Source organism: Leuresthes tenuis, unplaced genomic scaffold (assembly GCF_036924035.1).
Source record: "Leuresthes tenuis unplaced genomic scaffold, fLeuTen1.0.hap1 SCAF_13, whole genome shotgun sequence".
Classification (NCBI taxonomy): domain Eukaryota; kingdom Metazoa; phylum Chordata; class Actinopteri; order Atheriniformes; family Atherinopsidae; genus Leuresthes; species Leuresthes tenuis.
In genome coordinates, this window is record NW_027325367.1 from 8,650,512 (window position 1) to 8,675,056 (window position 24,545).

At 40.2% G+C, this 24,545-nt stretch overlaps 3 protein-coding genes across 11 annotated transcripts; 1 reads left to right on the top strand and 2 right to left on the bottom strand.

Annotated features, from left to right (window-relative positions):
* Positions 1–407: 407 nt before the first annotated feature.
* Positions 408–8,372, bottom strand: tcte1 (t-complex-associated-testis-expressed 1). Its single transcript, XM_072362365.1, has 5 exons — positions 8,346–8,372; positions 3,588–3,684; positions 2,919–3,493; positions 2,257–2,706; positions 408–694 (listed from the first exon to the last, which is right to left on the bottom strand). The coding sequence occupies exons 1-5, from the start codon at positions 8,370–8,372 to the stop codon at positions 509–511; spliced, it is 1,335 nt and encodes a 444-aa protein (XP_072218466.1). The 3' UTR covers positions 408–508.
* rnf8 (ring finger protein 8, E3 ubiquitin protein ligase) lies at positions 8,255–15,995 on the bottom strand. Of its 8 annotated transcripts, none has more exons than XM_072362358.1 (10): positions 15,779–15,995; positions 15,401–15,529; positions 13,710–14,155; positions 13,041–13,248; positions 12,497–12,559; positions 11,042–11,131; positions 10,846–10,953; positions 10,460–10,664; positions 10,128–10,163; positions 8,255–8,654 (listed from the first exon to the last, which is right to left on the bottom strand). In XM_072362358.1, the coding sequence occupies exons 1-10, from the start codon at positions 15,899–15,901 to the stop codon at positions 8,485–8,487; spliced, it is 1,578 nt and encodes a 525-aa protein (XP_072218459.1). In that variant the 5' UTR covers positions 15,902–15,995; the 3' UTR covers positions 8,255–8,484. The 8 variants fall into 8 exon arrangements, with proteins under 8 accessions (XP_072218459.1, XP_072218458.1, XP_072218461.1 ...); XM_072362357.1 differs by having other exon boundaries at positions 8,255–8,657; XM_072362362.1 differs by having other exon boundaries at positions 8,613–8,657; positions 10,453–10,664.
* Positions 15,996–16,886: 891 nt separating this feature from the next.
* On the top strand, positions 16,887–23,941 carry aida (axin interactor, dorsalization associated). Of its 2 annotated transcripts, XM_072362034.1 has the most exons (10): positions 16,887–17,178; positions 17,902–17,968; positions 18,066–18,119; positions 18,513–18,567; positions 18,647–18,710; positions 19,011–19,114; positions 20,609–20,731; positions 20,975–21,097; positions 21,549–21,666; positions 21,748–23,941. In XM_072362034.1, exons 1-10 carry the CDS (start codon positions 17,072–17,074, stop codon positions 21,845–21,847), a joined length of 915 nt encoding a protein of 304 aa, XP_072218135.1. In that variant the 5' UTR covers positions 16,887–17,071; the 3' UTR covers positions 21,848–23,941. The 2 variants fall into 2 exon arrangements, with proteins under 2 accessions (XP_072218135.1, XP_072218136.1); XM_072362035.1 differs by lacking the exon at positions 20,609–20,731.
* Positions 23,942–24,545: the final 604 nt, after the last annotated feature.

Consider the following 24,545-nt stretch of genomic DNA (forward strand, 5'->3'; position numbering starts at 1 on the left):
AAATGAATGTCAACAGTCGGAAAGAAATAAAACTTTTTCCAGGTATATTTGTATGGATGAAAGCTCCATAAATCAGTTTGAAAAATGACATGTTATGGAAGAAAAATAATCTCAAATTGACCCATGCTTGGAAAAAACATTGAGCACTTTACATGACACTTATAGATACTGTGTTAGTCTAAACAAAACTGGACTGCCTAACATGTTGGTCTGACCAACAAAACAACCAAACACACCCAGATAATGCAGGTTTGGATCAAAGCACTTTGCGTGTATACTATCAGCTAGACTTAGGACGGTCTGTATGCTGCGCACATGCTCCAAAGATCCATCTTTTAGTAAAAACAGTGAGGTTTAAGTGTATATTAATACAACCAAATTATACAATACAATATGTGTCGGACTAAAAGTGAAAGAAATTGTGACTAAAAATCAGCCCCTTTGGACTAAATGTCATGAACATGAACACATGGTGCATTGCTCAATGATTGATGAAGGTGGGTTTATTTTAGGGTTTGCTGATGTGTCCTGTTTTGCTCTGTTGAGCTTTCTCCTTACGTTCTAAACTCTGGTTGTCCCACACCACCGTGTTAATGGAGGAAGCACTCTGCTCATCAACTTCTGTCAGGCGGACATCACATTCTGTTACTCTGGAGTTGTGAGACAGCGCCTCTGCCAAAGCTTTACCCCCGACCTGCACAAACACAGTCCAGACACGCGCATGAGAAAGAGAGGTCAAACAAACACATTGGCTCTGACGCATATTCATGTTAAACACGTCCCAGGACGTTTTATCCGAGGACAGCCTTGATAACCTTGAAAAATCACTACTTGGCAATCTTGCCATTTGGAATAGCCACATGCTATCCAAAGTGCTTACTGTTGGTGTCGTCACCAGAGTTTGCTTGTTTCGTCTGAAACAGCCATTTCTATTTTTGCAAGGAGTGGTTCAAGGTCACGGATATTGATGTTACCGCATGATGAATTTCTGCTGTGTGGGTGACTTTTGATCCTCTGCAGTGTATTCCAGTCAGAGATACAGTATACCATGAAATCTTGGAGAGGAGAGAGCAGATAAAATTCCAATCCATCTCTTACGGGGAAACAACACCTCCTCTGCTTTCCAATATTACGTGTTTGCCACACATATCTATGAATAATTGAAAATCCCTACTTCACAACTATTCGGTCTGTCTACTTTCCTGCAATATGTCTACAGAAGCAGCAACATACTTCAGGAGTTTTTTATTTATTTTATTTAACCTTTATTTAAACAGGAAAAGCTTCATTGAGATTTAAAATCTTTTCCACTCTTTTCCAAGAGTGTCCTGACAAAGACGGCAGCACGCAGTTGAAAATTTACAGACATACAAACTGACTGTCAATGCCCGAAAATCAGGCAGAGCGTCTACAAACAGACGTATCTGCCTCCGAGTCATCCAGCATTCTTTTAAAAAGCCTCCAATGGGACCATGTCATGAAGTTTCAAGTCTATTTGCAGTTTGTTGCCTGGAACTGCAAAAAGACGTGAACGAAGGCTATAAGGCCCAAACTTTTCAAGGAGTGAACAAAAAAAACGTGATTTAAAAGCACCATTGCTGATAAATGTCCCCTTACGGTTCAGTTAAATTAAATCAACTTCAACTAATTTACTTCTAATTTAACCGACTGATCTTTTTATCAATTTACTTATTAAATATCTCAATATTTGTTCTTTAAATGTCAGAAGGCAATGAATAATTCCAACAGCAACTTTCCGTGACCATAGTTGGGTGGATGGATAGATGTTCATCATAGCTTCCAAATATTGATGATGGTGACTCCAAACCTTTTCAGAAATGTATAGATTTCTCATCACATTTACCCTCAGATAGTTTGAAAACTAAGTTTTGGTCAGATTCGGCCTTGTAAAATACCAGTAAGATGTTCTGTAAATGTTTTAAACATAATATGTTACTCGTGTTCATATTAACAATGAATTTCAAGCATTTGGCGAACAGAATGTGTGTCAATTGTGGCCTCAAAAGCTGCCTTAAAATGTCCACAAAGTTTGAACCCTTTGGATAAACGGGTTCAAACTTTCCCATAGAACCTCCCTCAGCTCAGATTTGCCCCGGTGTAACAGCAAGAATCTAAAAATAGGCATGTTGTCTTTCCATTTTTCATCCATGCAGCAGTTTCTTTCCTGACATGTAAAGTTCACAGCAGCCTTAAAGAGGCTAATTCTTATGGCATGTTATTTTACGTCTTACTTACCTCACCAAGCTTGTTGCACGACAGATTGATGCTTCTCAGAGTTTTGTTCTCTGCTAACACTTTAGACAATGCAAAAGCAGTGAGCCAAGTCACATCATTGCCTCCCAGGTGCAGGTGGGACAGAGTTGTGTTGCTCAGCAAGGCCTTGCCAATAGCCTGACCCCCTTCATCCATCACTCGGTTGAGACGCAGGTTGAGAGACAACAGAGTGGAGTTCTTGGACAAAGCATGAGCTATAGCTTTGGCTCCCGGGCTGCTAATTTTGTTGTCACACATGTTGAGAACCTTCAGGTTACTCCTGGTGATCAGTTTGCCGATGGCTCGGGCTCCACTGTCTCCGATCTGGTTGTGAGAAAAGTCAAGCTCTCTCAGAGAGGGATGGTCCAGAAGGTGTTTCACCAGCAGCCGACACTTTTTATCGTCAACGTGGCTTTGATGCAGCCTCAAAAGCTGTAGACATTGAAAAACAAGAACACATTTGATGCTTAGAGAGTGCTAAAAACCAATTTCCTTTTGGATGAAATCTGTCACATTTGTGCAAATACAGCCTTGAAAATGCCCAAAACAGAGCTGAAAAACAACAGATACACTTTAGGCATCCTGTGAAAGCATGTAATGCTACAAAAGGTAGCCATAAAACAGGGAGAGGAATAAATATTCACCTTTAGCGTCTTACAAGACTTCAGAGCCTTGGCGAGGGATTCACAGTCTTTTTCAGTCATCTCAAACATCGCCCATTCAAAGTTCATGCCACATTGTTTGACTCTATACACCAAATGTAGCTCCTCAAGGTTTGTCAACTTGTCAAGCAGGATGCTGAAGTCAAAGTGGTGCATACAGCTCTCATCATCCTCATTGTCAATTTCCAATTCTGAATCATATTCTTCTTCCTCCTTCTCCCCCTGGGGCTCTCTGATGGGCGGCAGCAGCTGTGCGATGTCCAGCCTCTTGACATAGTTTTTGCTTAGCTGGACCATATTTAGAACTGTCTTTGGTTCTGTCACATCTGGGATAAAAAGTTCTATAATGTTCTCCAAGCGCCTTTCGAAGAACATTCGTTTCCAGCTGTGGCCATAATGTGAGACATCACAAAGGTCCCACCTCTGCTTGCAGCATCTCTTCCAGTAGACACCGTCAGGGACCACGTTGGCTGTCACACGTAGGGGAAGGGAGAGGGACAGTCTCTCCTGAATTAAGTCCTTCTGGATGGGTGTGAGTTCCTCGAATGTGGGCTTTTCTATAACACGAGTACATTTTGCAAAAATCTACTTCCAGTTAGAAAAGAAAGTGTGAATTTGCGTGTGATAGTGGTGCTAAAAATGAAAGCATACCTTCAAAGTTGTTCACGATGCATTGCAGGCAGATGTTTGATAAACAAGGCACTATAGTCAGGGACCAGGCTGGGTCTTCAGCAATGATCCTCCTCATCTTTTTGTTTTCAGATTGGCCACCGGAGGATAAGACTTGTTGCAGGACTCGGGTTAAATCAATGATGACTACAAAAACAAGAAATATTACATTTGACAACATATATTAAAAGTTTTACAACACAGCAACAGTCGCTGGCCTGTTTTCAGATGCGTTTATGTGATGAGACTTTTGTAAATGGCATTGCCATATAAACGGTTACTGTGCACAAACGGCGAAAACTTTTTCTACTGAAAGCGCAAGCTAATGTTAACTTGCACCAAGCTTACAATAACCGAAACACATCTGTAAAGTGGAAAGAAACAGACTTTTATCATATCGGAGTTCAATGCTAATAAGCTAACATTTATCGTTTAAACGTCAACAAATGGAATACCTGCGGTGGTGCTGTTAGCTATCTCCCTGGAAACAGAACGCTTTTAGTGTAGTTTAAGGTTTCAGGGAAATTTTAGATATCTCAAGGGTCAGTCGTTTAGACAGAAAGAGGGGTGTTTTTCAAAGATAGCTATGATGCACCAAAAACGTTCTTTTGGCACTTAAAATCTTTTCTACTGTGTTTCAGAGACACGAGGAAACCAAATTCACCAAAACAGACAACGAAAGTTGTCTTTTCAAAATAATGAGTATATAGACTGTTACATTTCCGATTATTATAAATGCAACACTTTTCCGTTAGTGATTCTATACCGATAGAATAATGGTAATAAAAAGAAGAATGATGATAAGAAATAGAAGAAGAGTCATAATAATAATAATAAGAATAACCAAATCATGAACTAAATCAGACTAATATATATTAAATGACACATAATGCATGGTTCTGAATCAATTACTAGATTAAAATTCTGAAAATTTGATTATTTAATGTATGAATAAGATTAATTAAAGCAGCACCCAAGGATACAACCACATAATTAAGATAATTCTGTTGAATATTAATTCAGCGATACCATTATTTGAACAAATAAACATAAAGAGAAAATCCTGACTACAGTGCAGATTGCTTGTGTTTATATTGGGCAAGGTGGGGGAGCATGGATCATGCTGTGAACCACATTCAGATTTTACAAAACTGCCAGATGGACATCGGATATGGACCATGGGCATTTTGGATGACAAAACACTGGAGTGAATCCACCTATCTTACGAACAGCAATATGAAGCAGGTGCACATCTACTGCATAGGAGGGAAGAAAACAGAAAATGCCTCTTTAAGAGGTTTAAGTGTTGTATAAAACATAATTATTAATCAATTGATTTTGCATGCTGTGTAAATAATAGAGGTAGAGACTGTACAGCCTCTCCGTTTGCTCTTTTTTGGGTTAGCTATAAGAGCTGCCTGTACTGATAGGATAAGATATTTGAATCTGACATCATTACCTTAGTTATATTTCACATAAACCTAAAATTATATCACAATCCACAGGAAAATTAACCTATATAAATATATTGTCTTACTCATATTTGCTGCAAATAGTGTTGCTGCTTGATGCTGTGACAGACATTTTGATAGGATATTGCCAATGCATTGTGCTGTGCTAAAGCTGCAGGACACAGTTATTTTTATTACATGCACTGTATATTGAAGAAAAATACGCAGTGTATAAGACTGATTTAATTTCAGTAAAAATGTCTGAAGATTTTGAAAAAGACTAAAACCTGCTTAGTTTAAGATGTGCATTCATAAAAATCTGTACTCAGAAGTGGAGAGAAGCAAATTTGTGCCTGAAAAATCACTAAAACAATGAATCATCAGGTGCTGATTAACTTTCTATATATCAGTCGCTTCATCTAGTCATAGATCATCAATAATCTGGGTGACATTATCTCATGATCATACATAGATGAAGCAAAGCACATGATGCAGAAACGCTGGATCTTGTATGTTTGTGCACAAAGAGTGCAAGAGTGATTGCTGCTACTGGCATCATTAGCTGGCTCTGGGAGTCGGATGTTAGGTCGGACGGAGAAATGAGAGGCTCCAACTGTAGCCCCGAGGCAGTCCATCAGTGTCGCCCTCATGTAATTCGGCCTGACAGACACACGCTTACCGCATCCTCTGCCTTTAATGGACTGGCGTGGCATCAGCCAGCACAGGAGGAAAACTCACTCTGTGATCTGATGTCCCAGTGCACTCTGGGTAAAGTCACTGTGGGGTGAATCACGGCATTGGGAGTTCCAGCATCACATTGGTGTAGTACAGGTTCAGTCGTCAGTATGCGTGTCAGTTGTTTTGGCGTAAAACGGCATGATTCAGCTGTCAGATATAATTGAAAAAAAAACAAAAAAAACAGAAGGAAAAGCTTCATAGAAATAACAAACTCATTAGCAGTACTTTGAAAGTTTTGTGTAACTGATCCCAGTATGAGATGGGAGTCCTGGAGGATACTATTAATCATACAGAACAATTATGATTCCTTGTATTACTAGTTTGTAGTCACTGTATTTTCAGATGGTTCATTTTCTTTCTCAGACACAGAGATGCACAGATGTTAGATAGTGCCATGAAACTGTTTGTCACTGGAAAAGACAGATACTTCTTTTTCTAAAAGATTCCTTCTGCATTTAAATGTTAAAGAATCAGATGTTCATGACTGAAAATAATGGGATCGACGTAGAATTATCAAATGTTTTCTCTTAAAAGCAGAATTTCCCCAGTGTAGTGACCTTAAAGGGCATTAGAACTATGATTATATGGAAATGCAAAGATCCTGTGTATTTCCAATGCTTTCATTTCAGTTAGATGTTGGCACATAGGCAGCCATCTAAACATGTAAGTAAAGCAGTGAAAAAGATCAGGAAATAAGATCCAACAGTAAAACAAGTCATTTTATTCTTTATTCTTATTGAAATGAACATTTCTCATACCAGAGTCAATTAGTGTAGCTAACCAGTGTTGTTGCTAACCCTTGATTGTAAAATGGTTCGAGTCGAGTCTTTCAAACAAATCAAAGCAGACAGAACACAATATTTGGCCCTTCAGACTGATTAGTCAATAGATTAACATATTTACATTTGCGCTCTTGCAGTGTGACCACTTTTAAGTGTTTCAGTTATTCTGGGACATAAATAAGGAAAAAGAAACTTGAATGTTTCATATTAATACAATAATTCTGCAAAGATGTCTCTGACGTGACAGTGCAGCAGGATATTGGTTCATGCATCTTACTGAACGCATGTTGTTTTACATCAATGGTTCTGGCCTGAACACACGTGGTCATCATTTAGCTTGGGCTGTCTAAAGCACAGTGTGAGGACTTAGTGCTTTAGCACTGAAACCGGTGCCGTCACACCTCCATTTGCTTTCACAGGAGCTGTTGCATTAGTTGCTAGGCAACGCTGTGTGTGTGTGTGTGATTACAAAAAGGTAGGATTTAGCATAAAGAGTTTCTTTCCAAGATGAAAATCTATTCTTAAATGTGACACCCAGTTCTCGAGGATAGATGTATGATATTGAGCTTGTTTTTTTTTTTTTTATATACAATACTACACTTATTTCAGTTAAAATGTGACTAAATCAGAAACATTTCCAAAAACGGTGGCTTTTCTTGTATTTTAAATGCAACTTCTGTGCTTTCTTGAACAAATAAAGCATGAACTATGAGAAACTACAGCTGAATAGTGAGCATTATGACAGCAGAAGGCTTTAAGTCACACGTTTGTTTGTTTTCATGAGGCAGAACCGGTAACACATCCGGTAAACTCTGGAGAGTGGCCAGCTGGAGAGATTAATGCGCTTCATTTTCTGCAGCCTGCCAGCAAAGCAACACAGTCGGTCAGGTGACTCAGTGGATGCCCAGAGAGCAGGGCACCACCAAGCGACAATGACAAGGGTCAGTCTCTCCAATGATTTCAGTCGGACTACAATTATTTTTCCTTACAATGTTACATTTAATCAAACACACAGCTTGGAAAGTTGAATCTCTGTTCATCTTCCAGCAGTGTGCAGCTGAAACAGGGGCATCCCATTTTCTTTGGTGCTTAGAAATGACAGAAAATGATTAACAAGCAGTGCAGCATTAATGGATCGCTGTAATTTACCGGTATATGGTGATGTTTTGTGTCCTAATTTGTGCTTCTAAGAGAAAAAAAAAAAAAACGTACTGAAACAGTCAGGTAGGTACAGTGATGCTTATTCCTACAGGTACCGTCAACGATTGAACAAAATGCACCCAAATTAATCTAAAGGTCATTATCATTAGGCTGTCACAGTGTCTGATTTTAACAACAAAATTATTATTATAACATCATGTTATAACATCATTATCATCAACACCGATATCGCAGACCAACTGCTATCCATACAGCCATGTTTGTAGCAAGGCTACAAATAAAACCACCAATTTTAGTCATCCTGAGACTCTCAGAGAGGATTGGGTTCTGAATGCCCTACATCTTCCTTAGAAAAGGTCAGCTTTCACACCGACTTGTAAAGTTGAGCGTCCGTCAGAGAATGGGTTTACTATCTGCTGTAGATGAGAATTCTGGGTTTATAAGGTCAGCAATGTAGAAATCCAAGGACCTGTGTTTGGATGATATTAAAACGTGCGTCACAACATACAGGCAGGAGTGATGGCGCAAATGCATAAAGTAACTTTATTCCTTTTGCTGAAAACCAAGACAATAACACAACTAATAATTTTACAAAAAGAAACATAAACCTCAGCAAAATCTTGGAATGGACTCATGTCGAGACCTTAACTTTGCGCACTAAATCCTATTCCTGGAAACACTCCAGGGAAATTGGACAGTCTTCACCAGAAATTCCGTTTCACATTCCAGCCCACAGGAGAAACGGGGCTAATCTTCAAAGTCATCAAAACTATCATCAGAGTCCAAATGGATGCTACTGTCTGTGTCCAGTGAGACCACGGAGCTGAGGCTGCTATATATGGACACCATGCTATCCTCGCTCTCGCTGCTCCTACTACTGTCGTCATCGTGGATCACCATAACCTCGGCGACATCAGCTGCTGCAAAACACAAAGAAACACATTTGAGGAAGAAGCAACGTCCCTCTGAGCCACATTCATGTCCATAACATGACAGGACAGGGTGACCTGTTCTTGTTCTATCATTTTCTAATAATAAACAAATCTTACGAAAAGACAAATAGAAGCACTATACGTTCTTTCGTCTTTCGAAAGGGACTTCTGTGTCTGAGGAAATGGAAGATAAAAACTGGCCTCACTTCAAGGTGTAAACAGTCAGCATTCACTAAGGAGCAGATGTGTTACTGCTTAAATGTAGAACCTCTGAACAGCCGCACAAGGACGGCAGGAACTGGGTGTGAATGTTAAAGAAAACAGTCGGACGCAGACTCTCCCAAAATCTGACATCGTGGTGAGATGCGTTTCCTGAAGATATCGAACCCTTTCACAACCACCTAAGAGAGATCAATCAGCATCAGTCACTGTGTGACACCAACCTTCCTCTCTGATTGACCAGAAGTGCAGAGGTGACAGCATAACAGTAAACGCCTCCAACTGAGAGCACGATGAACAAACTCCTTCCTGTCTAATACACGTTTTTTGGAAAACTGAACATCTTACACATATCCTGAACAGCTTAGTGTTAGCTTTGATGTTAGCTGTAACGTCATAGCATCATCTGTAAGTCACTTTGGATAAAAGTGTCTGCCAAATGCATAAAACATTAGAACAACTATTCACTTAACTGTCTGTGCTTAATTTTGTGATTCATACCTGTGATTATTCTTTTGTACTTGATGTTATTGTACATTCATGTTCATGACTGTGAAACATTTCTCAGCAGCTGTGAATGTAGTGAATTCACTATTGAACTATTTTTCCAGTTTTGTTTGGGTCCACATTGCACGCTCCTTTTCAACACCACACTGCCTCAAATTAATAGACTAACAGAGTTATTTGAGCATTTTCAAAAAAACCAAATGAGACAAAACATTAAGACAAAGCCTCCATGTGCTGCCATCTTGTGTTTGAAATGCTCCCTCAGCTTCACATCACAGACCACCTACCTCACCTCCCCTCACTGGGCTAGAATCACATATGAAAGCTGTGACAACTGAAATGTCCTCCATCTTTAGACTTCTTTCTTCTAGTGCTGTAAAAAACCTACGTCTGAAGTTTCTACACTTCAGTGGTTCCTGCTGAGGGTGAGAAATGCACCAGACACCTAACTCACCCCGAGATGTCAGGACTTTCCAGTTGTTTGATATCATGAACGAGGCAGTGCCCACCGCTGACAGAAAGTATGCTGTCAAGCGTGTCAGATTTTTTTCCAAAGATCACTCGTCATAACTTCCATGTGTATGAGTGACGTTATATAACTACTGACCGATATTCGACAGGAGTCATGCAGAAATATAAACAGGACAATACATCACTGAGACTCCCTGTTGAATGACCAGACTGAGTGACACTTAAAAAAAGCCCCAAAACAATTCAAAGCTCTCCACTGACCTGACTGGATGACTTTATGGTCACACGCTTGTTCACCTGAAACAAGGGAAATTTACTTTAGGAAGAGGTCCTCCACATGTTCCACGTACTCATTTCACTCACATTTGTTAATGAATATAGGTGATTATGTACAATAAAAGGCAAACAGTTAAGCTTCCAATTGCTTTTAATTTCAAGTTTCTATCTCAACCATAAGATGGAAAATAGAAGGTTTAGAGAATTACAGATGACACAACTGTAAAGTTCTCTTGAAAACCCTCAGATTTTTAGATGGTTGTCTTCAAACAATTCATGCATTCATGGTAGGAAAATCATCAGAACGCACCTCTCACCTTTCCTCTCAGTGATGAGAGTCTGCCGCCTGGCCTTCATTTCCAGGCTGAGGTTTTCCACCATGCTGTCAATGCAGTTGTCAAGAGCCAAACAGCGGGTCTGGGACTGGATGGACTGTCGGCAGATGGGACACTCGTCTTTCTTTTTGCGCCACTGCTTGATGCAGTAAAAGCAGAAACTGTGAGCGCAGTTCAGGATGACTGTCTGCAGGTGATGGCAACACAGAAGGCAAAGATAATAAGATTAATCATTCATTGTTGTTTTTTTTGACAGCTTCATAGTTCTATAGTTCCCATCAATTTGTTTTACTGTTTGGGACATGATGAAGATGTGATTTAAGACAGCAGGAAGGATGATATGATGCTAATGTGGTTATTGAGCCTACCTCGATGAAGAGCTCTGAGCAGATGATGCACTGAAGCTCGTTCTCCAGAACTTCAGTCACTTGTGTAACAACCTCCTCTTTTTGAGCCCTTGCCTTTTCTTTCTCCTCCTGCAAAAAAGGGAAAACAATAAAAGCCTCAAAAGTGACAATAGAGGGCAAGTTCAAATACGCAACAACAAAACCATTTTTACTGTACCTTTGTCACCTCTAGTTCTTTGTTTTTGGCCGATAAAATCTCTTCAAAGGCTTGTCGAGAGAGGGCAGGCTCTACTATGTCTTTCTTTTGCTGAGGATGTTGAAAAAAGGTTCACATTTATGAGCAAATTTACTTAAACTTTGATCTTATTTCTTTTTTTAACGATTATGTGAAAATATGAGCTAAATATAACAATATACATTTTATGTACATACAGTGCCAATTTACAACAAGGGTCGTCTTAGAGAACTTTACAGAGAAAGTAAAAAGAAGAGAAAGTCCAACACAATAAATGCTAATTAAAGCAGAACACAATGATTTGCAAGTCTTATAAACCACATTTTTTATTCTTATTTTTTATATCTTAAAAAACGTGGAAGCAACGCGTCCCAAAAAAGTTGGGATGGGGCAACAAAAGGCTGGAGAAACAAGTGATACCAAGAAGAAAAAGCTGGAGGAACGTGTTCAGTAACATGACTGAGTATATAATACACGTAAAAATGGGCAGAGGTTCAGCAATCTGCTAAAAAACAAAGCTGCATTAACAAATTCTGAAGTAATTCCAGGATAATGTTCCTACTAGTAAAACTGCAAAGACTGAATATTCCATCATCCACAGAACAAACAACCTTTATCAACATTTAGTGCCCATCATCTTCAGGCTCTCAGGCCAGCGCTGCATCAAAAACACACCATTCTGTCACGGAAATCACTGCACGGGCTCAGAAATACTTTCAGAAACCATCGTCTGTGAACACAGTTCTCGTGACGTCCATTAATCGAGGTTAAAGCTCCACCGTACAAAGAAGAAGACATATGTGAACATGAGCCAGAAACAGCCAAAAGAAGAGCCAAAGCGCATTTAAAATGGACTGAGGCAATGTGGAAAACTGGAAAATAGAAATTCTGTTTCAATATCATGGATGCCGCATCCTCTGGACTTAAGAGAAGAGGGACCATCAAGCATGTTATCAGCACTCAGTTCAAAGGCCTGCATTTCTGATCGTGTGGGGGGCATATTTGTGTCTATGGAACTGGCAACTTGCACATCTGGACAGACAGCATCAATGCAGAGGGGTATTTACAGGTTTTAGAGCAACATATGCTCCCACCCAGATTATGTCTTTTTTCAGGGAAGGTCATTTCATATTTCAGCGAGGCAACACTAAACAGCATCTATTACAACACGCTGTTTTGTAGGAGAATAGTGCAGGTGCTGCACTGCCCGGCCTGCAGCCCAGACCACACAAAATCATTTGGAGACACGTTTCCTATGTTCTCACGTGAATAAAATACTGGTTTATAAGATATGAAAATCATTACTTTCTGTTTTTATTGACATTTTTCACAGTGTTACAACTTTTTTTGGAATTAGGATTGTAACAAGGGCAGATACTAAGAACTGTTGTTGTTCCACGAAACAATTTGTATCGACCTTGTTTTTCTGCTTCTTACCTCTTGTAAAGGCTCTTCCAGCTGTTTTTTCAAAAGTTCCTCTGGCTGCTGTGTTTTCTGCTCCTAAATACACACAAAGGCACACTTGGATTACAGAAAATAATGGAATCAGGAGTCTTTTTCTTTTAAACATTGCGTTCCTAAGATCTGTACACAAATATGTATAAAAAAACTGTTCAATGCAACATTTTTTATTTCTGGATAAATATATCGGTGAATGTTCTATGATGATCTGCACAGGAATACATGCAAAGACTCATTTGAAAGAGAGTTGAAATAGAGTAGAAAGGTCATGATCTTGGCAGGTCTAGGAAAGGGTTAGTTCACTCAAATTACTCAAAGATTTTCTTCTTTTATTGCAGCTGAATTTTAGATTTACATGTCAGGGTTTCTAAATATCGACCTCAATCAAAAATCCCTGCAGCTGCAGATGTGAAAGAATGGCTGATAACGACTGAACTGATCCTTTAATGAGGTGAAGTAAACTTTGAACAAAACCTGCAATGTGCTGCGACTGAATATCCTGCGTCTGAAAGCGTCTCACCTCTCGCTGCACCGTTGTCTCACTAAAAGACTTCCTTAACTTCTCCATCCGGTGCATTTTGGCTCGGAGCGTCTCCAGCTGACCCTGCAGCTCCTGGACTCGTTCACCTCGAAGCGGATCAGCGTGTCGGGGTTCCACCTCCAGGGACGCTATCTGCCTCTGGATGTCAACTGCCTGCTCCCTTAAAATTTCAATGTTCTGGTTGTACCTGCAAACAAAACTCATATTTCAGAAAAAAAAAAGAAGTATCTTTAAATAACTGTTTATAACAAGACAAAAAGAAAGTTTTGGCTGGTTTATATTAGTCATTCTCGATTTAACACGTGTATACAGTTATATAAAGGAGGTAAGTCACAGGCTGCTTCCATCTTTGTCAGTAAGATACACAGAATATTGGGTCAAAATCATTTTTTGATGTGCAGCCAGTGGAAAGATTATTGATTCGGATGGAGAGTGCAGTCTGAAAAGTCTGAAAAATTCTGGAAATATATGTTTGCAGCTGCACAAAGTTTCACAGGATGAGGACTTTGGAGTGAAAATGATAAATCAATGAACCAAATATGTGCAACAATTGTTTGGCCATTTACAAGAGCAGCCATTTTGCTGATTAAGTAGCAATAATTCAGTAAACTTATCTAATGAAAACACGAGAAATACAATTGGCCTCACATCTGCAGCTTGCTCTGGTCACAGGGAGAGCTGGAGCCACCGGAGGGCTGCTCTTCGTCTTGGACTTGTGTGCTGGATGTGGTCTTCTCTGGTTGTGTTTGACTGAGCTGCTGCTGACATTTCACTGGAGATGGAGGGGGCTTCCCAAACGACTTATCTGCAGAAGACCAGCGGTAGAGCTTTGGCTTCGAGGTAGAAGGCTCAACTTCTTCCACGGCCAACTTTCTCTTGGACTTTCTGGGTATGTGGGGTGATTTAGCACCCTCTCTGTGTCCCTTTGCCAGATAGAGTTTTACATCTCTGAGTGGCCGCTGCACGAGGATGTAGTCGAATTCTACTCCAGTTCCCGTCAGAGGAACTCCAAGTTGTATGGAGTCTCCAAGCCTGAGAAGATGGGCTTTATAAGCAGGTATGCGATGTCCATTCACCCACACACCATTGAGACTCTGAAAAAAATAAAGTTGGACTGTGTTTATCAAGTGCTGCTGACAATATCTAAATATAACTTTGCTTTTACGTGCATTCTGTCATTTGGATGAATTCAAAATACTACGGGCATCTAAAGAAGTATCTACGGTAGATACCAAATGTTTCTGAATTAACTTCATATAAAATGCTTAAGACTTGAGCCAAGATAAAACGCATAAAAAATGGTTATCGTACACCACTGTTTAACAAACGCTGCAAATGTTTTTCAATCTGTGTGATCGTCGCTTCGGTTATCATTCGAACACCCACAGAACTGCCAGGTTTGGATGAACAAATCTTCCAGCTTCAGTCTGACACTGCCTCCTTACCGATTTCTGCTAGCTTTACCCACCTTCGAATATCCCTGCCTCAGCACAGAGGCAGGTTGCACCCACGGTCATAGACTAGCGGTTGGTTATCGCATGCTTTGGAACAGCGAAACCATTGTGCTTTATCTCTCATATTGGATTGATCCGTTTTTCTGATTGATCAACTCATATTTCGTCCAAAGTTTTGAAGCACTGCTTCACCATTTAGAATCCATTATGTCTGTGTCACGGCACATACAGTCTCATGATTTTAAATCTTAATTTGTCAGTGGTGGAAGAAATATTTAGAGGTTTTATTGAGGAAAAAACACCTAAACAAGACTGTGTAAATACTCCCGTCACACCTCTCAGCCGAAAGACTTCTGCAGTTCTAAACTAGTTGGTGGAGACTTTCAGCTTATGAGTAGTAGGAAGACCGTTCACACTTGTAAATTGTCATAAATCAGTGTCATTCACTGATTAGAATTCAGTGAATTCAGTGTCATCTCGGTCTAAAATGAGTATATTGCTGCCTTCGAGGCCGAAACTCACACCAACTGGTTTAGAACTGAAGAAGCCTTTTGGATGACAAGAGAAAAGTCTTCAAGATTAATAAAGAAAAGCAAGCCCAGTTGCCCTTATTCAGGCTTTTAGGATTACCATGACCTAGATGACTGAAAACATAGACCAACATATTCAAATCACATACAGAACAGGTTTTGTGCTTCTAAGAAAACATATGAACACGTTTACAAAAGATAAGTGCATTCAAATGTTTTTTTTCTACTAGTAATATTTTTGTTTGTTTGCACCTTTAATGCATTTGCAATATGTTTATACAGAAAAGCAGCCACGATGATACTCAGGAAAATATACAGAAATATTCAGAACAAATGTCCTCAGAAACCTGGTCACCTTCGTGTCTGTCACTGTCCACTGGCCATCGTCCCCTTGCTTGAAAGTACAATGCACTCTGGAGATCATGAAAGGACACTTTGGAGAAATCAGCTGGTAGATTACATCCACGCCACGTCCAACAGTTATCTGGACAGTCAAAAACAAACACGCCAATTAGCAACATACTCTACAGATCTTTAAAACGCTTTAACACTCCTATGTCTTATTTACAACGTTAACTTTTGTCGGTTTTTTTCATATTAGCTTGGAATATGAAAAAATACGATGCAATAACAACGAACATATTTTAAGCAGTAATGTGAATCTCCAGCGAACTTGAGCGAGGTTCAGGGTTAATATAAGTTTAGCTAGTTAGCTGACGTTAGCAAACTGCACCTCAGTGTTTTCGAACAAGCGAAGCCAGTCTGAATTTCTTCCGACTCTCATCAGACATAACACCTCCGTATCTGAACATTCATCCTCCTCAGCCGCACATGAATCCGTCGTTACACTATCCATCTTATCTCATCCTGTTCGACCCACAACAGTCCACCGTTGTATCAGCTCGATACCTGCTAGCGTCGAAGCACTGCAACAGACACTGGAGAAACCGGAAGTCGCTGGATTTGTTTTGAAAAATAAAGGCGTTCAGTTCTCTCTAACAAAATAATTCATTTAGAATAATTAATCACTTATGTGGCTGATGGTCACCCTAGACTTTAAGATAGTCAACAAACAATTTTTCCAACAAGCAAAACATTCGAAATAAAACAAATGACTGTATACATTTCATAAGTAAATACATATTTTCTCTACATTAAAAAAAAAAAAATGAATCTAGCAATATATTAATGTTAAAGCAGTGTCCAAATTGTCAAAAATAAATAAAGTATAAAGTATGTATAAAGTATTTGCAGTTCAACAGTCAACATGGATACCAATGGTCTAAAGTAAACATTAGCATGTGGTGGCCTAATTCCATCTTATTCAAATTTACACTTAGACTACAAATATAGCTTCTGAAGCTTTTTTACTCCACTACATTATTCATCAGCTTCGGATGGAAATTGCTATTTAATTTGTAATTTAAAAGACCAAAACAATGGAAGTATCATTTTTTTATTTGACTTCTTCTTACACTATTAAGTAGTAAAATCTGTAACTATAGTGGATCATACATGTTTTGAGTACTATAATATATATATTTTTAAGTAGCAGAGTAGGAAAAGTACAATATATTCACAAGAAAATGCTGTGAGCTGGACTGTTAAACAAATGTGAGATTTAGAGCTTTTTAAAAACATTTTAATCAACTACTGACTTATTACATTGCAGTTGAGATGAACGCATTGATAAAGTAATACAAATGACTGTAACACTAAACGCGATAACGTTTGAGCTCTTTTTCTGCATTAATGTTTGTCTCAGCCTCGCCGTTTTTCACTCGGGCGATCCCGAGTCCCAAATCGCGCGCACCCCGAGCTCCAGGCGGGACTTCCTTTCTCTTGCGGATGCGATATCAGGGTTGAGCAGGCAGAAAGGGCTTGGTCGGGGTGTCACCGGTCTGTACGTGTGCCCGTGGACGGCATATAACCTGGCCGACGACGCCGCTGCCGCTGAAGCACCGTAGATGAATCTCCTCCTCGGCTATGCTGCCCTGAGAGCGCCGCGAGTATCCGCTCCGCCAAAATGTCTGATGTCAACAAGACTGTTCAGAAATGGCACGCCAGTTTTAAGAAAGGCACAGACTTTGACTCGTGGGGACAATTAGTGGAAGCTATAGATGAATACCACATGTAAGTTGCATTCAACATGTGTGTTCTGTCTCTCCATCATAGGCTGTAAACAGCTGGCTTATCCTGAACGCAGCGCGGGCGGTTTCTTTTCCGCCGCTTTTCAGCCCGTCCGCTCCGAACCTGCAGGGAGATAACGGCATGCAGGAGACCGCTTCACAAGAAGTTAGCCTCGGCGCTGTCAGTCAGCTCTCACAGCAGTAAACAAACCCTTCCCATCCATGACGTGATGTGGCAGTTGTTGCAGAGGCGGCACGGTGTGCATGTTTGCATCCCAGTTTCATTCAGCAGCAGCACTTCGAGTTGAGGGAGAGTCCTGTCAGGGAAAATCACCCGAGGCTGCGAGTTGTGTGTTTCTCCGTGTGTCATACAATGCAGAAAAATGAGCCAATATTCCTCGGAGCATTGACAACTAGTCAGCCACACCCTCTCATTGTTATGGGTGGGTTTCATGTTTTCAGTAAGGGACGCTTTCTGCTTCTCAGGGATCAGATTTTTATTTAAATTTGTTGCCACTTCCTCTACATAGCGACACGATTCGTCGGCTAATCAGTGGTTTACAAAGAATTTTTAATTGCTCAAATGATGAAAAATCCAGATCACCCGACAACGTCGTTTCTCTGCCGCAAGGGGGCGCAAACACACGCAGCCTCCTGACAGCACTGCAAGGGTGTCACGGTGGATCATTAACGCGTCTTATCTGTGTTCCTCTGGGTTGATTTTTAGTCTTGCAAGACAGCTGCAGAAAGAGGTCCAGTCAGCGAATTCACCAGACTTCACAGAGGAGCAGAAGGTAATTATTACAGCTGTTGGCAGCCTCTGCACACAAGATTCCGCTGCTCTGCTGCACCTAACAAGTTCCTGTGCTTCTTCTTCTTCTACATGTATAGAAAACTTTGGGAAAGGTTTCAACATGCCTGGAGTTGAGAAGTGCCAGTTTGCAGGTTTGTGCCTTTATTTGTTGGTGTGACTGTGGATGGATAATTTAACTAAGAGCTCTTTAATCCTTTGTAAGTTGTTCAATTGAAGACATTCGCCTCACATATCTCATCACTCAGATATTGTGTTCTTAACATATTTGACTATTACTTACCCTTTTCATGTTTTACCAATGCCACTGCTCAGCTACATCTTTTACAAACATCTAAATGCTCTCGCTGGTGGCGTTAAAAAGCATCGTGTGAAGTTTTGTTGAAACTGGTGGTTCAAACTCAGGAAACGGGTCGTGATATCGTGGTAATAAAGACTTTTTAGGAAGTTTCATGCTTGAAAAGTTCTTGATGGTACATGTTCATGATGTGGAGTTCTGACCATGGCCTTTATCTGCGTTTCCTCAGTGCAATCAGTCAAAGGAGGAGTTCAAGTTAGAAGACCTGAAGAAACTGGAGACCAGTAAGTATATGACTGAAACCTCTGACATTCAGAGCTGTTCCATGATATATGATCGTTTTCTTTATTTTTTTGTCAACAGTAATAAAGAACATACTCACCTATAACAAAGAGTTTCCCTTTGATGTCCAGCCGGTGCCCTTAAGGTAAAAAAAATCCACCAGTGAATAGTTTGTGAACGTGTGTGAAACAGTGATAACCTTCACAGGACACCAGCAGCCCGCTGCCAGTGACGCTGCAAATGAATTATCACTGGAGTTTTGCACATCTCAGGACGTCTGATCCATAAATACGAGGCCAATTTAGGGGCTTAGATCTCCTAAAAGTCATACAAATAGACAAAAACCAAACACTCTGCGGCTGAACTGGTCAAATCTGGAGGTGAAGGTTTGTCTGTCGCATACTTTCATGGGATCTGTGAGATTCTTTCCGTTCCTCTCTGTCAGGAAAATCCTTGCTCCGGGTGAGGAGGAGAACCTCGAGCTGGAGGAAGAAGAGGATGCTGCGGCCGGAGCAGGTTCAATGGAAGCGTTCCCGCCTCGAGCTCCTGGTACTGTGATTCATGCCCAGCGGCAGCTTCGAGCTGCTTGGTCTCGCGTGGTGTTTTGTCACGCTGTTGTATCTCAGAGAGCTGTTTGACCGTGTGTGTCTTTGTTCTCTCTGTTGGTGCTGTGCATGGCTTCATCGCTCACTCCTGCCTGTCTGCCTCATTCACAGCTTTGCAAGGTACGGCTTCACCCACAAACTGCACCCGAATGATCTGAATTAGTCTCCCACTGCTGACAGACATCCCCCCCCTTTTTTTTTCTTTTTCTTTCTTTTTTAATCAGCCTCTCATCGCAGCTTGTTGCTGACCTGAACAAATGTGACCGAAAGTGTATCGTTCAAAGGAAGATGTAAACTAAGCTTAAAGCTGCGCTAATCAGTACTTTCATATTAACAATTGAACAAATAAGCATGAGTCATATAAACAAAGCCACTCTACAGAGCTTTTTAGCATTTTTGAGTGAGCTAAATGTTTTATTTGATTAAATTTTTTCCAAAGAGGACATCTTTCCAGAGGACTTGAAGAATGGATCTGAGTTCACGGAAGAAGCTTAAGAATCCACCTCTTGACTTAAGAATGCTGGAAGCAGAGGATGTTAAAGAAACTGCCGTCCCTCTCCACCTTTCAACCCTGTTAAACATTATTCTCAGCATCGAATCATTTTCATCCCATTTTAAGTCATTCCTGTCCACTCCAAGGCATTTTTCATGAAACTGCAGGTGCAGTGCCATTGGAGACTGTACATTTAAACTTTCCTGTAAGAGCAGAACCTCGGGAGGCCGTCTCCTTTCCCAAAAGACCAATTCTGCCCTCCATTGCTTATCCGCTGTTCTGTAATTCAGAACGGGATATAACGTTAAATTAGCTGCGAGATTAGTACACTCCGCCGGGACAAGTCATTATCATTTTGTCAAGTTTCTGGGAAATTAAAATATCACTAAGAATAACTTTAGTTTTTCTTAGATGCTGGTGCTGGTGTTTAAATGACATATTGCACAAGACAGGTTGCATAAAAGTAGTTAGATTAACAAATTCTTTGAGGTTTCAACTACCATCTCTGTAAACAATCCCTTGATGTGTGCCATCAAGGGATTTAGCTTCTTCCCTGTAGTCCTCGTCCATATCATGAGTTCAGTTCTAAACTGGCAGCAGACATCGGTAGCATCCAGTGGTTAAATGTAGGGGAAAGAGTCGCATCTTTCCCTCATAAATTGAGATTACCAAAACGGAGCTAAAAGAAGGGCAAGTGTAGGACTTGAATTCATCAGATGGCCAGAAGATATTGACTATAATATAATATATTGGCTTTACAGAGTGGTGTGGTTTTACAAAAGTGAGTAATAAATGCCTCCTTAATTGTGGTAGAAGTGCACCTGATTTATAATATTAAACTCAAGAGTAAATCATGTCATTAGATGGTAAACAGCATGCTACTGAAAACAGTCTGATCATTATGAGACACGGCTAATAATGTGTCTGATGTTTGTCCTTTTACAGGTACCTTGTTGCCGCGGTTACCTTCAGAGCCCGGGATGACACTACTCACGCTAAAAATTGAGAAAATTGGGTTGAAGGATGCGGGACAGTGCATCGACCCTTACATGACCGTCAGTGTCAAAGGTACAGAACGCCTTTTAAATGGTCCCTCCAGGATGGGGGACCTCAGTTAGTGAGTTTGGCAAGACAATGAAGACCTTCAGAGCTGCTAATTTTAGATCACAGCCACATCCTCTCCTCTGGTGTTCTCCCACTCACTTTTCATTGTACAGGAAAACTTCACAAGTGTTTTAAATCTGCTGCTCAGGAGCATCTTCCTCCAGTCCTGAAAACACTCTTTGTTGTTGTGTGTTTCTCTGCCTGCAGATTTGAATGGCCTCGATTTGAATCCAGTGCAGGACACCCCTGTGGCCAACAGAAAGGAAGACACCTACATTCACTTCAGTGTGGACATAGAGATCCAGAGACATGTGGAGAAATTACCAAAAGGTAGCGACTGTTAGTAACCAGGCCTCAAAGGAGTTCAAGCCCTTATGGACTCTCATCAGCAACACAGCGCAATATTGTCAAACTGTGAAATGTGCATAACAAAAATCAGTGTACCTCAAAACGAGTCGGAAGCATGTGGTTTTAAGGTTCACACACTTCTCGAGTGTTGCTTTAACTCATCACACACTGATAACCAGCAACACCTCCTCTCTGAAACTGTTATGTCACTTTAAACGCTCTGTGTGTCACTCAAGCAGGAACAGCAATATTAAATGATATTTGAGCACTTTTGTATATTAATAGCAAAGTTGACCTGTTTCTATAACTCATGGTAGGTTACCTGATCTTAACTGGAAAGTAACTGATATACTGGTCCTAAATCACAGAATATGTCCCTAACTTCACAAAAAATGAACGAGCTGGATGTTAGCCCTTCTATATTCTCTTTCAGGAGCAGCTATCTTCTTTGAATTCAAGCACTATAAGCCCAAAAAGAGGTTTACCAGCACAAAATGTTTCGCCTTCATGGAAATGGACGAGATCAAACCGGGGCCGATCGTAATTGAACTGTGAGTGTTTCTCAGACGCAGCATTTAATGGGCGTTTCCGGTGGGACCGTGAAGTAAAAGCAGCTCCTCCTTCTGTTTCAGGTACAAGAAGCCAACAGACTTTAAGAGGAAGAAACTGCAGCTTCTCACAAAGAAACCACTCTATCTCCACCTTCATCAGACGTTACACAAAGACAGCTAAGTCTGAGCGCGCCTCGAGCCACCTCTACTAACCTCCCTACGAATCCAGCAAAACGTGGCGTCTCCCCCGCACCATCCCATCCAGCAATACCAAATCAAAGCTGTGGTATTTTTCATGAATGTGTGAAGAGAGTAAAGTGAACTGAGCCAGACGGCTCACACACAGATTTATATTCTTTGAATTTAAGTGCATTTCATGTCAGGTGCAGGAAATCCTATGAGAAACCACACACACACACACAAAAAAAGGTGTTTTTTAATGACTTTTGGGGGTTCCATAAGCCAGCAGTAGCACATTGAAGCAGTTAAAGCCACCTCATGTTCAGTCTTCCGAGCATAACTTACAGATTTTTGGGAAATGGGGCCGTTTTTAAAGTTTGGCTTGTGCCGCTAGACTCTGGACTGTCAAATAAAAGCCAGCCAAATATTAACCGCTTAACTCGACCAACCTTTTTTGATTGAAAAAGACCCACCAAGCGTTGTTTGTTGGACTCCTGTGCAGCAAATATGTAACACAGTCGATGACAGAGTAGTTTAGAAACTACTGTTTCACTGTGTTTAGAAAGGAAGGGACTTTGCTGTTGTACATGTGTCGAAAAATGGTTTACAGAGAGCCTAATCAGGGCTGATAACACTCAAAACTGCTACAGCAGAAATGCTGCTTGGCCTGAATTTAGGCTGGTGTCTTTAAGGTTTAAAAGCACCCGAACCATTTAGACCATTTAGACGGTTGAGGGAAACCAGACGTTCCCCGGATAAATAAAAAGGCAAAACATCGGCAGCGGAGCCACAAAAAGTGCTCAGTTCACATATTCCAGGCTGATCTCAGCAGCTGGGAATGTTAGCATAATCTTTTACTATGTTTAGTTATTCATAACTCATCTCAAACAAGTACAAATTTTAGGTGATTACATGAAAAATCCTCACATTTGCCAATTCATTTTATTGCCTCGTTTTGTTGCCAAACAGCGAATTAACGGCAGATATTTTAGACGGAATTAATCAGAAAAAGGTCCAGAAATGTAGCTTATGTTTTCTGGCGGTGCCTGGAAATCAAATATCCCGTCTCACCCTTTTGTTTATTCCTTGCATTAACATCTACATTATGCTTTAATTTATAGACAAATCTCTATTATTTAATTTTGGGAAATGCATTCATGTGCTTTCTTGTGGATACCGAAATGAGCCGGACTGATAACACTCTCACACCTGCGCGGTGAACATGAAGCAAACACCAGCAGCTTGGCTTCAAGTAGCGTAATGAAATCTGCCTCGCAGCGCCTCTAAAGCTCACCGAAACGTTCGTCTTTTTCTCCCTGAAATGCCAACATGTGTCGCTTTTACGTGAGCTAGCTTTAGCATTTCAAACGATTCCAAAAAACACCATCAATGTATTCTGATTAAACTCTGAACAAATAAGATTGAACAGTAAGCCCGCAGCTGTTTGGTGGCTGGTTACTGCAGTGGCAATATTCAAATTTAAAGGTGTACTTATATTTTACTACTCAAGCTTTTCTACATTTTAACACGTGGGAAATGTATTATCCATATTAATAACACGAACAGGTACATTATAATAGTTTGGTTTGAATTGAAATACTCCCTGTTAATTCTGTTAATACTTCACTTTCAGTTCAGTGTGCTCAGATGCCGTCAGCTATGAATACATAAAAGGTATTATCCATGCAGTATGGTTGGCACGATGCGTTTGAAGACCATTTTTTTTTCATCCAGTGTTTCTTTTTTTTTTTTTTTTTACAGATCAAATGTTTGTGTATTCAGTTACAGCTTAATACGAGACTGGAAAGTCGAAGAATGGACGAGTCTCTTCTTTCGAAATAACTGTCCAGATGTTCCTCACTAAAATATTCACATTGTAATATTTGCTTTTAGACTTTATTTTTGTAACACCACAAAAATCCGGACTGTAAGTGAACTGTAAGATACGCTAACTGATGAATTAACGGTGAATGTGTGTATGAAGCGTGCCGATGCGTCAGGACTGGGAACTGTTTTAGTTTTGTTGACAGATTGATGGAAACTTTATCAAACATTTACGATGCTTTTCATTTCTAATAAACTACAAATGAGGCAGTTTGGTGGCTGGTTTTTTGTAGTTCATCATAGTTCAGAAGGCAGTTTTTGAATGTGTAGTATTTCTCCTTCTGCAAACAGCCGTATTATTTAATCTTATTCCCTTCTTTCCTCTCAAATACGTCTGTTCGCTTGAACGATAAAACACATTCCCCCCCCCCCCAACTTCCACCAAGTGGCATGTAGCCACTAACTCCAGCTTAACCAACCGCAGCTAACAGGGAAAAAAATAAAATAAAATCAACATTTAACTATTTTGGGGGGGATAAAATTATAATCTTAAAGGTGTTTTCACCTTCCTGATTTACTCTATGTCAACACTGACCTAAAAATGACTAAAAAACATCTGAGCCAGGTAAAGCTGTGTCATTTTAACTAAACTTTTCACATTTGGGTTGACAGCTGATCTATCTTGTGACCAAATTAAGGCAAAAGGGGAGAACTAAGTTACCAGTTTGTTTGTTTTTTTTTTTTTTAAAAGAAAAATATTAAATAGTCACCATAACCTGTTGTTCTTGGCTTTTCTTCTCTTTAAATAAAGCAGCAGGATGCAGTCATTAAACCATGTTTTTATCTCAGTAACAGCCCAGATGTATGCCTTATTT